General features: G+C 29.5%; 1 protein-coding gene across 3 annotated transcripts in view; it reads left to right on the top strand.

The window, feature by feature from the left end:
* The first annotated feature begins 1,588 nt into the window (after positions 1 to 1,588).
* LOC108685523 (protein phosphatase Slingshot homolog 2) overlaps positions 1,589 to 14,637 on the top strand; it is a 136,830-nt gene continuing 123,781 nt past the window's right edge. For 2 of the 3 annotated variants that reach the window (XM_018190359.1, XM_018190356.1), the window contains exon 1: positions 1,589 to 1,802. In XM_018190359.1, the coding sequence (XP_018045848.1) occupies positions 1,746 to 1,802 (57 nt within the window). In that variant the 5' untranslated portion in view covers positions 1,589 to 1,745. Of the gene's footprint in view, positions 1,803 to 5,845; positions 6,026 to 14,637 lie in introns of those variants that run through there. The other variant, XM_018190355.1, reaches the window with a different exon arrangement.

Below are 14,637 nucleotides of genomic sequence, written 5' to 3'. Positions count from 1 at the left end.
AGAATTTGGCTCGTAAACTGACATTTTCTATCGAGAATAACTTTATGATGCAGACACAAATCGACTAATGTTTCTATGGGGTTATGTTGACAGATGCCCAAGTTTATTGTATGACGTCTATGATCTATTTATTTCGACCATCACTTACCGCTAAAGCCATCTATAGGAAAACGGCGAAAGCAAAGTTGTACACCTAATAGGTAGTGCGGAAAGTTCATGTTGTTTTTTTCAAGAAATGTTTATAGGAAAAAAAACGACACAAATTTTCCGCAGTACCTAATTATAAACAATTATAATTATATATAGTTGTGTAAAATATGTCCATTTGTATACAATTATATAAAGTTATATATAATAGTTTTCAGAGCTGAGTAATATTTAAAATAATTCCATTTTAAATACATATTTAAATTCCATTTTAAATATGTATTTAAAATGGAAATGGCATTTTGCCGTTTTAATTTTGGAAAATCATTTCCATTTTACATTTAAATGGAATCATGTCTATCGTTTAATCATTTATAAAATAGATAAATGATTTTCCTATGTGTTTCCACAAATTTTTTGTTGACGTAATTTTTCGTTGATTAGAATCGTTGACGTATAAGAAGAATCAAGTTCCATGATTGGCTAAAAATTTTTATGAATATTTAAACAAATTGCAAATTAAACTGTAAAGATAAAATTAATTTCAGATAGTCCATAAATATCGAATCTTAATAAAAAAATAAATGTTCTAGCTTTATGTAAAATACTATATAGATTTCTAAAAATGTATATTATTCTTAAAATTATTTAATCTTGACTATAACTGGCGCTTCTTATATTAATTTGATTTATTTAAGTAAACGATTTCGTTTCTAAATCACAATATTAAAAAATCTAAAATATTCTTGTCAAAAATACTTTATTTATAATATTGTAGTCAGGGCTTCAAATTCCCGTTGAAAATGGATTTCAACATAAAATACTTTTAAAAACTATATATCACCCTAACAGAAAATTTTTACGAAAAACTATATAGATTGAAACAAGATCTTAGAAATTCTTAATCATTATCAATATTACAACATTAACCACTCTCCACTTTTTTGAGAAAATGTTATCTAACCAAATGTCGGTATATCCGTCAATACTCTTAATCGACAGTCGTTAAAACGGAATCGCGCGAGCAACAGTAGATGCTTTCCAGCAAGAGATACAAATGACAAGTGAAATAACTGTGAATTACATTACATCTTTATTTGCCAATTCTTGTTTTATCAGTTAAACAAAGTGTTAAAAAATGAAATAATTCACTATGTCATCTATTGATATACTATATCTTTTGTTGGAAAGGATTCAATATTATTTATCAACGAATCGAGAAAAGAAAAAATATCAGGAGAAGATATCAACGCGATTGCACCGCAAGATCGCACTGCGCGCGCTGGAAAATTCAGAAACGTGACGTTATCGGACAGCGCGCGATAAGGCGCGTATCGTGCGCGTCGGTCGACAGTTTGGCATGTGGAAGAGGGACGAGGAGACGAAGGATAATCGTGGTGTGAGCATGCGCGTTGCGCTGCCATTGACGGTCGACTGTATCGAACATGGCCGTCGCGAGCGTGATACTGTCAAAGGTGCGCGAAAAATGACGGGTTTCCCGTGCTCCTGACGGCACGATCGTACGTGCGTGCACGAGAACAGTGTCGAGCGAACATTTCTGCCGCGTCGTGAGAACGAGACGGCGGTGCCGCATTACTATGGCGTTGGTCACAGTGCAGCGTTCCCCGAGCGTTACCAGTTCCCCGCAGAGTTCGGTAAGTTCTCGCGTGTTGGCTCCTCGTTGTCGCGCGCGCGTACGCGCCTCGCGTTGCCGCCGGCGCGTCGAGTCGTGTCGTGCCATCGGCGACGTCGGCGTGTCAGTTGTTGAGATTGAGTTATATTACCGCCCGCGGAAGTTGCGAGCGACTCGACTCCGCGCGATACAATTTCGCCTTTCAGTTCAGCTCCGCTCGGCTCGGCTCGGTTCGTCGGAGTGCTCGACCGGCTTGCCTCTCTACCTTATTTGGCGGTGTACTGACAGCCGTGCGAAAAAGGGAATCGAAAGAGAATTCCAAGTCAGAGAGTTCCTTTTAACTATGATCCGTCGCGACACGCGATTCTTCGTGGATGATTCGTGGTCGCCCGCGCCGCGCTGGTGCGGAAAGCGCGCCGAAACAAAAGGATTCCGTAGGGTAAACAAACGTAGATGGATTGTGGATGATAAGCAGAATGCAGGTTGCTCGCTTCGCTCGGAGTCCTACGACTCTCCGTCCGCTCGCGCTCGTCCTCGATACGCGGATGCTGCGCGATCACGGATCGCGTCTCTAGGAGATTGTGTTGTTACATGACTTTTTGTTTCCCCGTTTCATGCTTTCGCTTTCCGTTCACGGCGTTCACACGATCGTCATCGATAGAGGGGTTCTCTCACGGTTAAAGGCGGCTCCACATTCAATTGTCAGCAATACTATTTATTGATGTTCGCGCTGGTACTTTCTCGATATCGAAGAGTTCTGAATAAGATGAGAAAGTGGAAGGATGCGAGTCTTTCCTTCTCTTTTCTTTTCTTTTGTTGTGAATGATTAAAATGATTAAATCCTTTCTTTGCACTGATAATAGTAGACGCGATCTTGATTTCTCTTCTTAGAACAATGCAATGATAAATGGGAAATTATTTTCATTCAAGTCGTAATTGATCTATCGAGTGACTGATTCGTTATCGTAGCTATCGGTCGTTGAATTATTGTGCAATTACAAACATTTAACATTCTAATTGTGATATTATAAATTATATAAATTTCTAAAATTTTACAGTTTTTAATTTAAAAAATACATGACTATAATATTACAATAATAATCATAATAATAATAACAATAATGAAAATGATGATGACATGTTTAGTTATTAATTATCTGATATCATAATTTTTTTGTGTGCACAAGACTGATTGTTTCGCCAACAACTTCACACTGTATATTTTTCAATGAATAGTTCTTTACTTTCTAACATTAAATACAATTAAAAAATTTATATTTAACTTTTTTTAAATCTTACAAATAGAATCGAATCTAAAAAATTAATTTTGAATTTTTTAAAAATATTATTTTAATAATATTTTATAGTAAAGAAATTTTTTATATAGTTGTGAAATACTTGAAATATCAGCACGTTGATAAGTGCGATAAAATGATATAAATTCTTCATTGTATTGATATTAACAATAGATATTTTATTGATCACGATATTTCTGTTATATATTTTTACAATTAAATAAGTTTATATTTAATACTCTTTGTGCATCACTATTAGACATCAAAAGAGCAATAATAATAAAATCTCTTGAGTTAAATAACATTTTGTTATTTTTAACTTTCATATGTATCAAAATATATGTAAATCAATTCGTTTCAATGATTAGTTTCAAAGTAAACAACTTTCATATTAGCGTATGCACTTAGTAAATAATAAATTATATAAATTTGAGTCAAATATAATGCATTTTGAGTTAATATTTTTCGCAATAAAATTATTCACAGGTTAAATGCTTATCTCAACATTAAGTTATTAAGATCTTTTTAAAATAATGTCTATGAGCATTAATACTATTAAATTGCTTGTCAATTTAATTTGTGATATTACTACTCTAATTCTGTTAGAATTAGAATTGCATTTCAAGACTGAAAATTAAATTCAGAACGTAGTTTGCAGGATATATAATATATAAATTCGCCAAATTATTTATAAAATTTAATAAGTTTGACCATTTAGAATCTTTATTTTTTTTTATTTGTTGTGTATTCCCATTACGGTTTTAAAAAATACTTTGTTTAATATTGTTAATATTTTTTCTTGAGTTAAATTGTTTGCCTTAATTTTAATTTAACGACAGTATTGAATAAGAGCAATGACGACCTATAGAAATAATTAAAAATAATTTAAATTGGGTCTAATTTGACATTATGAATTTAACAGTATCATGCAGAGTAAAAGAGACCGGATTCACTAATATACTTATTTAGTAAAGGTTCATCCACTGGGAGCATTAATAGACACTCGAGATAATTGAAGATTTGACTGACTTTGACACTTGGTTTTTTTTTTTACAATGCTGTCCCTTGCGCTCTTGAAATCATCTCATCCTTCGGCTACGGCTACCTTCAGCGCAACCTTTCGTTTGCGTTCCAAGGGATGACGATCACGCCGTGGAGGTATTCTTGACCCGACTCGACCCAAAGCGCGTCAGCGAGCGAGATGGGGATGCTCTCTCTCTCTTTCTCTCTCTCTCTCTCTCTCTCTCTCTCTCTCTCTCTCTCTCGCAGCCTTCCTCTGGCGCGATGTCGACGGATTCAGTCAGTCGGCCGTCACTCGATACGACGGCAGCTCGTGTAGTTAATAAATTTTTGATGTGTTCTATCTTCTCGTGTTCTCACTACAAGAAAGAATCATTGTCGCAATAATAGGATTTGATTGAGGGATAGTTAGGTCAAGCGATATGTAAGATATTTGGCCGAATAAATATAATTGGTCAAGAGAAATAATGAAAGAAGTGGAATTTATTATTATTATTTAATAGAATTTATGTGAATTAAAGAATTTATTGTAATTAAATTTATTTAATTTGTGTTATTTTGCTTTTTTTTTTATTTCTAACATTATTGATGAGTATTATATAAATTTCGAAATTTTACATACATAAGTCTCTCGATTGATAATATTACAAATATCTTCACATAATTCAATTATGTTGATAAATAATAGATTAAAACGGTAATAATTGTAAATTATAATCGATCGATATTGAATGTTTTCGCGTTAAACTTAAAATCTGAATTTGAAACCTCGAAACAAACAAAATTTTTCTCTGGAAATTTGCTCGTAAACGCTTTTTAAGAAATATTGCGTTGAGCAAAGAAAAAATTAATCAGTTAGTGATTCTTTAATATTGATTCCTTGTCTTTAGCTCATCGCTGGATCTTAGTGTAGGAATCAATCATATTAAAGGATCACTAAGCGCTAATTGATTAATTTTCTCTGCTGAACGCAGCCATGATTTCTTAAATAAGTTACAGAAGTATATGTAGAAATAAATAGTGTCGAAATAATATCGGTTCCTATTATTGTTTTATAATAATTAAAATGTAGTCACTATTAAATATTTTGTTCAAAATGATGGCCTGTAGTTTTGAATAATGATTATTTAACTTTTTCTTTAGAGCGAAAACGTGAAAAGTGAAAATGTTGTTTACACATACATATATACAAAATATTTAAGGAAAAGTTACACGATTGCTATCCTGAGATAAGCATTGCACCTATCAATGAGAGAACGTGGCTGACTGATATATGTGTTTTTGTAATTTCTTCGAACTTGTATTATCCTACGTTTTAATGACTGAAGACTGATCATTAACGGGTATACATTTTTGCTTCAGAGCAAAGAAAACCAAGAAATATTTCGACATTCCTTAATCAGTCCTATAATTCTGTGACTTAAGGAGTCGATATTTTTAATGAAGCGCTTGTGAACTTTCAGAGGAAAATTTTATTCTTAAATTTATATTTTAAGTATGGTTTAATCTGAGAACACTGTATATTTTAATAACATTTTTATATGCAGTACACACTTAATTATAATTAAAAATTCAATTCAGCGAAATTTTTTATACCTGAGGGTTAACAATCGCGTTAACGTGTCGCAACTGCAGTCTCTCTGACAAAATTTCTGACAATATCTGGTGTGAAGAAAGTTCCTACCGCGAAGTATATTACTTATACCATCATTTGTATGCGAAAGAACTTTTGTCGATTTTAATACGAGGAATGATTGTGCTGAAGCAAAAAGCCGGTCTACACTACAGTTTACCACCGCCGTCGCCACCCCAGCCACCCTCACCGTGGTCCAGCATACTCCGGGGCGACGATCGGCGACCTCGTCGTTGTGGACGAAGAGTCGCATGTGGCGTACGCGTCACGCAATTGCGAGACAAAGTCATCGCAAAAGTAAGATTTCATGCCGGCAGAACCCGGTGATTTCTCTGATTGTCTCACGAGTTTAGAATCACGCTACTGTGTTTCGTGCGTTAGTGATTTCCGTGATCGTTATGAAAAATTAGTCGTGCCAGAAATTCCAATACTTTAGAATTATTTTCAACAATTTTTGATACTAATTTGATAGTAACAAGCATATTCTAATAAGAATATTCATTATTTGATGCTAATAATCATCTAAAAATTTACTAATAATTTACATTAAATAATTGAAGTATTTAAAATTTTCGACCGAAAATAGGAATTCTTTATATTTAATTAGAGTTATTCTTTCTTCCTATTCTAATTGTAATTGTTCAAAGTAGCCGCGTGTATGAAAAAGAAAATAAAGCCGTCATTATTATTTGAAATGTATTTTAATGTTATAATTTTTGAATGAATTTCACTTTGGAGTTAAATTTTTTAAGTAATACATTTGCGCGACCGGAAACTTCTTTTTTTTAAATTTCTTAACTCTCAATATTATATAAGAAGATTTAGTTTTTAAATTCAATCTTTGTTATATAATATTGAGAATTAAGAAGTTTTTAAATTGATTCTGTCAAGGTCTTTCTCCACATGAAAGTAAATGAATTGCTTTGTCTATACGTGTCTTATATTTATAAGTGTTGCTATATCTATATTTATTCTTGAAATTATCTATAATCTTGCAAAGAGCTGATAACTTAGAAAAATCTTTATCATATTATATCAATTATTCTCATTAAAAAAAATTATTTTTTATTATTAAAGATATCTTTTAAAATCTTATATTACACTTCTTCAATCTTATATTACAATGTAATGTATTCTATCTGTTAGAATAAATAAAAATAAATAAGTAGCATTATTAGTGATCAGTGATTTTTTAAAATGAATAAACAATTTTTTTATTGTCTTTAGAATTGCTTGAAATAATTGCAATGCGAATTTCATTTTTTTAAATTTAATTATTTATTTCTACTTTTGTTTATAAAGAATTGTACATTTAAATAAGTTTTTTTATTTTGGTAAAATATTAGAGGCGAATTTTGTTATAATGGGAATATAATTATCACACTATATCAAATTCGTGACGAGGTAAATTATATTTTGATTAGAAGAAATGGATCGTAAAGATAAGTACAACTTTTGTAGGAGATAATTGAGGTGGACAACGACCGTTAGCCGAATTAATCATATGCTTTTCTTCGAGGATAATCAAGATTTGCGATAACGGTATACTATAAGCAACACGCAAATCCATATCGAGTGGGGAAAGTCACATTAATGACGTACGACATTATGGATACGTGCATGTTTTGTATATATTAACACGTAAAGGTACACACAGTCACATTGCAATTAATTACGATATGAAGTGAAACATAAAATTGGGTTATTAAAAATCGTTTCTAACATTTGGCATTGATCACGACGTTCTGCGCAGTTCTCGTATATTCGGATTCAATCAAATGAGAGCTATTGATTTTTTCTCAGACAAATTTACAGTGGTAAATTTGACATTTCATTTCTATTTATAGTGTATACTTTATTTCCACTTACACTGTTAAATCTAATGTTAAATTTAACCTAATGTAAATCGCTATTGTTCTTATTCAATTATATCGTTATTTTATATTAAAACAATGGTTATATTTGTGACGCAATATAGTGTCAAATTTAATATAAAATAACGATATATATTTAGTAGGAGTGACGATTTAAGCTAAATTTGACATTATAGAGAATAATGTATGTCTTCTATAAATATTATAAAATTACTTTTATATTTTTTTATATAATATGTAAAAAAAGATTAATAAGAGTTTAAAAATAATGATCGATATTAAGATTAAAACGAGAAATGATAATAAAATGATTTCATCCCTTTTAAAATATATAAATATAATATTTGTTTACGTAAATATACTTTGTACGTAATGCATTTATATGAAAATTTTCATTTGAAATTATTTTTTTACGAGTGTTTATATAGAACAAATTTAGATAAAATTTCTTAAATATCTTGTTTAACTTGTTTTTCAAAATCGATATTTATGACTAAAACGATATGAGATAGTATCACCTAATAGTAATTAGATCTACTACATTGGTTTTGTAAATTCTCATGCGTGACTGTTATGCATTGTTTATCAACATCAAATACAAGCTGTATTTGATGTTTTTGCTTGTTAATTAAGCAGTGTAATTAAGCATGATGAATAAGATGGTTTGACACATATCCATTGTAACATCAATTTATGCGCACTTCACTTATATTGTTCGAAAATACATACATTACAGAAGCCGAAAATATTTTCTGTTTTACGTTAACGAGAATATCTTGATTCTTTTATCATCGTTATCGTGTATTTTTAGATACATACTTATGACGAATGATGCGATATGAATTTTGTTAAAAAGTGAAACTCGAAAAACGTCTGAGAATGCCTTATAATGAATATATATTCAGTAATGTTTTATTAATAATATCATTTTTATAGTTATATTTTCTTAATACGGGGGTGACAATATCATCGAGTTATTTCTGTCAATCAACAATCATACGGACATTGGAATGAATTTTTCTAGCTTAGCTACGCGTCAGCTTTATCAGACTAAAGAGGAGACACGCTGAGCGTGCGATTCTAAAGAAGGATTGCATCAGATAGGATTATCAAGATTTATGCACATGCATACATAAATTTCAATAAGAAAAATCACCTTTGTGATCATTCAAATCGCACGTCTGAAATTTTCTTGACTTTTAGATCGTGTAAAACGCAAATTAATGCATTTCTATTAAATTTTGTCTTAATCCGGATCTACAATAGGTGTTTTAAGCCCTAAGTCGTAAGAAATTGACCAATTACAGTCGAATGCGAGGAGAATAATCAATTGTGATTCGTTCATTTCTTATAGCTTAAGGCTTAAAAATCTATTGTAGATCCGGGTTTATGATAGATGTTGCATATAGACCTACTATAATCTCTATCAAGCTAACAAAATCGAATGAATAGAATCAAAAAAGAGTATTTATTTTGTTGTTTCAAAAATCACGAAACGCTTTGTAGAAAATAGTGGTAGTTAAAATGATTTCTAGTCTATTCAGTATTTTTTAATTTTTATTCTAATTCTTCTATTTTTAAACTTCTTTTTTTGTTCTTATTTTGTTATATATAATTGATTTAATGAGATTGAAATGATACGTGTGAAATGCAGAACGTACCTAATTAAAGTTCTTTATATCGCATTGATCAATTAGCTTAGAAAAAAAGATTGAATATTTAGATTTTTTTTGCGTATTTTTTACAATATTGTAGAAATTACTGTAATAGCTAATACAAATGCATGGCTGCATAACATAAATAAGTAATGCAAAAATGTAATATGATTTCGCATGTCTACTTGTTAATTTATTGAGCAGTGCGTGTTCGAATTAAATATATTTATATAAAAATGTTACATTTTAAAAAAGCAAAAGATTAATTAGATTAGAATTTTGAACAGCTTCGTCAATGATAATTATTTTGTTATGTTGATTAAACTTCGAATCAATTATTTTTTGCTAAATAGATAATTATCAAGTGAATAATAAATTATGTTCATGAATAATATGCTATTGTGTTTTTAATTGTTGTGTTTGCATTTGATAATTATAAATTAAAAGAAAATAAATATAATCAAAGCTATATACTCTAAATGTATAAATATAAATATACATGCGATGTTACTACATATATTTCGATATAAAATATAATCGATATTAAAATTATCAATTATTTTATTTATGCGTTAATACAAATTTTACGATAATGTTGACAATTGTAAGTTTTGTTTTTTGATATTGAAATTATAATAGATTACAATAGATAGAATTTTTTGATGAAATTCATCAAAAAATATAGAATCAATTACGATATTATACTTTTCGCGAGTTTAAAATGGATTTACATCCCATTATTAATTGAGATCAATTTAATCTTAATTGATGACATCTATAGTCTTTGTAGAGATAGTACCGATCTCCAGCGGAAGTCATTGACTTATTTTTCATGTATACATATATATACATTGTGAGAAAGCGAAATCAACTCCGCACATGTGATCAATGTATTTCTGTTTATGAGCGTGCATCGTCCACGACAGCTAATCCGTATAAACGTCGAAGAAAACACAAGATAATTCATGTGAGACGATTCGTACAACGTTGTCGAATCTCGTATCCGCGTTTCGCCACTCAGCACTCTTCCGCGTGTTATTATATAATCCGAAATGGAATTGCAACTAACTGTTTCTCTCTCATGCGCCACATGACTCGTGCGTTTAATTACACTTTTGATAAGTATTATTCGCGATTTCGACGTGTCACGTGTTTTATACTTTTATGATGGATTGAAAATTGATTGCATGTAATTGGCATTGAAAGTTTAATGAATCTATTTCTATTCGGAATATTGTAATTTGCTGAGAGTGTTCGCACATATATAAGATTAATGTATCAATTAGTGGAGATAATTAGTGGACATGATTATTGGACGAAATGACAAAACTTTTAATTATTAAGCTTTTAATGTACGGTTAAGGAGATCTCCTACATTAGAAAATAAAAAAATTCAATTTTTTTTTTCATAAATCGATAATACAATTCTTTGAGAATATGTGCCTAAAATTTTAGAACGAAATTCGAAGTCCTTCGGTATAAATTCAGCGCTTGTACAGTTATATATGCATGGTGTGCAGATATAATAAATAATTAAAAAAAAAATGTTTTTTTATTATAGTTCTAAAATACTCTTAAAGCCATTCAATTTTCATTCTGGAAATTTTTATCTCTTATAATTTCATTGACATTCACTTCGAAAGAAAAAAAATTATTTTTTTCGATGGAATGTTTCATCTTTTAAACCTCGAGATAAGCACAAACAAAAAAAATATGAGTCTAATATTTTTTTTATCTACAACATATCCTCATTAAAATCGGTGAGGATCGGTTTCCTTATTAGTAGCACAAGAGAGTAGAGTATTAGTAGCTCGTAGAATGACTCAAATTGCTCAAAATGAATTCTATAAGAAAGCTGGAAGATTATTGAATATTCCTAAAATAACAGATTAGCCTTCGACTGTAAGTACTGTAAGTACTCAAAAACTAAATCGAAAATTTTAAACGCATTTTTCTCGAAATCTGTTTTTGCATTTTCTTCAATTTTGTGTATGATTCAGAAAAAAGTATTTGGCCAATCGACTTCTTTTAAGGCTCATTAATTAGCTAATAATCAACCATTCTCGGTTAAACCTAAAAAGTTAAATAAAAATATTAATAATTTTTTTTTGCATAAACGAATTGCTTAATGAAAATCGTAAACTCTTTTTTCAAAGTGACACAAAATTTTAATTTATATACATATATGTATATTTTAAAAAATTTTTTAGGTTCATTTAGGATGATTATGCTATAAAAATAAAAAAATTTTTTTGATTGTTTCCGGCAAAAATTTTCAGTCGCTAGGATGTACACAAAATTGTAACGTCTCGTGGCGTAGCATCAAACTAAATGTTTTTTTTTATAATACTTTTTTTTCACATAAAAATTTGTACTCTATAATAATTATATTAAAATGTGTAAAAAGTTTGAAATCAACATTAGTTTTCTTTTTGAAAAAAAATTATGAAAAATTACCTTGTTTTTAGTCTCCTAAAGGAAAATTTCTTAAATAAATTCAAAATGTTCATAAAAATTTAATAATACGAATTGTTTGTTAGAGTACTATACATATTAAAAGCTTAATATTTAAATTTCTGTCATTTCGTCTAATAATTTGGTCTAATAATTTTATCATGTCTACTAATTGGTACATTTATATTACATTCTCTTCCACACAATGAAAAACTTAAAAATTATATTAATATCACCGTTTTCAAGACGTTTTACATTATATATATATATATATATTTACACTGAGAAACCTATTTATATTGCATCAACCAAGGATTTGTTTATCCAAACAACCATATCCAAACAAAAAATTAATTGATTCAACTAAATGGGTATCTTAGTGTAGCTATAGAACTAAAGATTTATTATAGCCTCTTGTTTATTGTGAGGTAAAAGTGAAGATGGGTGAGAAGTGTGCTGAAAAGGTCATGTGTTATAATGCTTGCTATCTTGAAGTCGTACTTTAAATTATTTTATATGGGTGTATTTTGACCCTCAAGATATCTGGAGAACATTTTTTCATGCTGACATTTAAATGTCAAAACAGTTTATTTTCTTTTTAAAATCTAAAACTTACCGTGAAAATATTGGTTTTCTTTTTGAGATAATATATAATAATCCTAAATTCTGATCATCGTATTAGTTCGCAGATTCATGAATATTTCTCTAATATTTTAGAATAAAGAATTGGCTATTGAACCATTTAGGGTAACTCCGCGCAAAATGGCAAATACGCGTTGGGATTTACGCTGCAGAAATCAGAAAAAATAGAAGCAGTGGGGATAATTTTCTTGCAACTATAGTTACAGAGTATACTCTGTTACATACTTTTATGTTATATTAGTATTGTGTTATGATTTTCAGTTTCTTACTGTTAATATTAATGAAATTATTATGAGTTGAATCGATTTGTCTGTATTAAGTAGCGCCATCATAAATTATAATCTACATAAAATGATTACTGTAGGACGTACAAAAGGCTTAGTGGTTATTTCATGATACATGAGTGTAGAGGAATAAAGTAAAGTATGTATATTGTATATCAAAATACAAGTACTTTGCTCTTGTATTCTTTGTTTAGTTTGTTGTCTTGTATATTCCACATGTTTGGGATACATTTTTAATAGGCGGGATTTATGCCGAAAGCATACAACATGCGGAGATTGAATTCAGTGCATTAAATACAATAAACGCATTACATGAAATATATTATACCTCATGTCATAACACTTATAATCTGGGAAGATTGTAATTATTATTTATTACTTCATATTTATCATTCTTATTCCTTAATAAAACTTTATAAACGTATTTTATAAGTTATTGTGTCATTATTACATTTTAATTATATTAATTATTTGTACATTTTTTATAAGTCCCTCCCCCCTCCCCTTTCCCTATGAATAGTCATATATCTCTCTATGGCAAAAATGCAAGGGTTTAAAAAAGTTTTTTAATAAATAAAACGAAATATAAATATTTCAGATTTCTAATATTTTTTTCGTAATGGTAGACAGTACAAAGTTTTTATTGATATAGTTTGTTTACTTTAAACATAGTAAATAATATTTAATAAATTAAGTTTTTGATAGGTGCGGCGTATATACCGGAATTACCCTATAGAAACGGCAGCGAATTCAAATTTACATGTGCATCCCGCAGTGCATTCAGTTCGCCTTGAAAGTCACAATTAAAAAGTTATAGAGTCTTTATTCTTCTGCGCTCCTTTCTTCTCATCGTATCTCTTTCTCTCCTGACTCAGTTAGGCACCTTGTTTTCAATAAATGAAAGGTTCTATTTTAAGCCGCAACACTAAGGCAAGATAGGAAAATTGTACTGCGTTGTTATAACAATGCGCGTTGTTTTAAGCACGAGTCAATTTTCTTAACGACCGTGGTACATTGTAAACTTCTTCGAGGAATTGCAGGATATTGTCTTTTGCATACTCCATCTTCTTGTTGGAGTACTTTAAAATGTACGGTAATTTTTGTAAATTCTTAATACCTAAATCTCGCTGTACTATCTTTAATTTCTTATATACGAGAGAAAATAGAAATTAAATGTATCAATATTGTGTTTTGATGTTAAAAACTTAGATATTTGAGATGTTTCTGAAGTTTTAAGTATTGCACGAACTAAATCGATAAATAAAAGAGTGAGAGAAAATATTTTTAGTACCTAAGTTTTTAAATTATCATTAAAGTCTGATATTGAAACATTTATTTATTCTGCATGTCACGTAGTGACGGCATTTGAATTCTTTCTTTGAAAATTTTTAAATAATTTGTTTTTAAATAAATTATAATATATAAAGATTCAAAGTATTTTGAATATTGAAAATCAAATTCTTGAAGTTTCTAAAAAAATATTATTTTCAGTGTTTGAAAATGTATCTTCTATTGTCGAATGTTTAGAAAATTTTTTTTGGATTTTTGATTACTACGAAATCTTTAAAAATACATATAATTATATATTCCGACAAAATTTGATTTTTTGCAACATGAGTGATATGAATAGTCATTTTCAATGTATTTTTATTCGCTGAACATGAATCCATTAGTTCAAAGTCTATCACGTTACAATTTTGAGAAAAATAGAATCAAAGTGACGAAAATGACAATAGCTTTTATGACAGCTTTTGTAACAGCAGCAAATTTTTTTTCCTAATTTTTCGTTAATGTCACGTGAAAGTATCAATTGTAAAATGCATTTTATTTTGTTTTGATTTGATTTTTCGTTATCGAAATTTATAGTCTTTTGAAAATAATTCTTTTCGTGTGGAATATATAGAAAAGGTATATATATTCCATCTTAATACTGCATTATGTGAAAAGTATAAGTATACTTTTGTTCTTATAATCAGATCATAATCACTTATAATATAATC

Source organism: Atta colombica, unplaced genomic scaffold (genome assembly GCF_001594045.1).
Source record: "Atta colombica isolate Treedump-2 unplaced genomic scaffold, Acol1.0 scaffold153, whole genome shotgun sequence".
NCBI lineage: Eukaryota > Metazoa > Arthropoda > Insecta > Hymenoptera > Formicidae > Atta > Atta colombica.
Note: the sequence above shows the minus strand (reverse complement) of the source record. Positions and strands in the feature narration are given on the sequence as shown.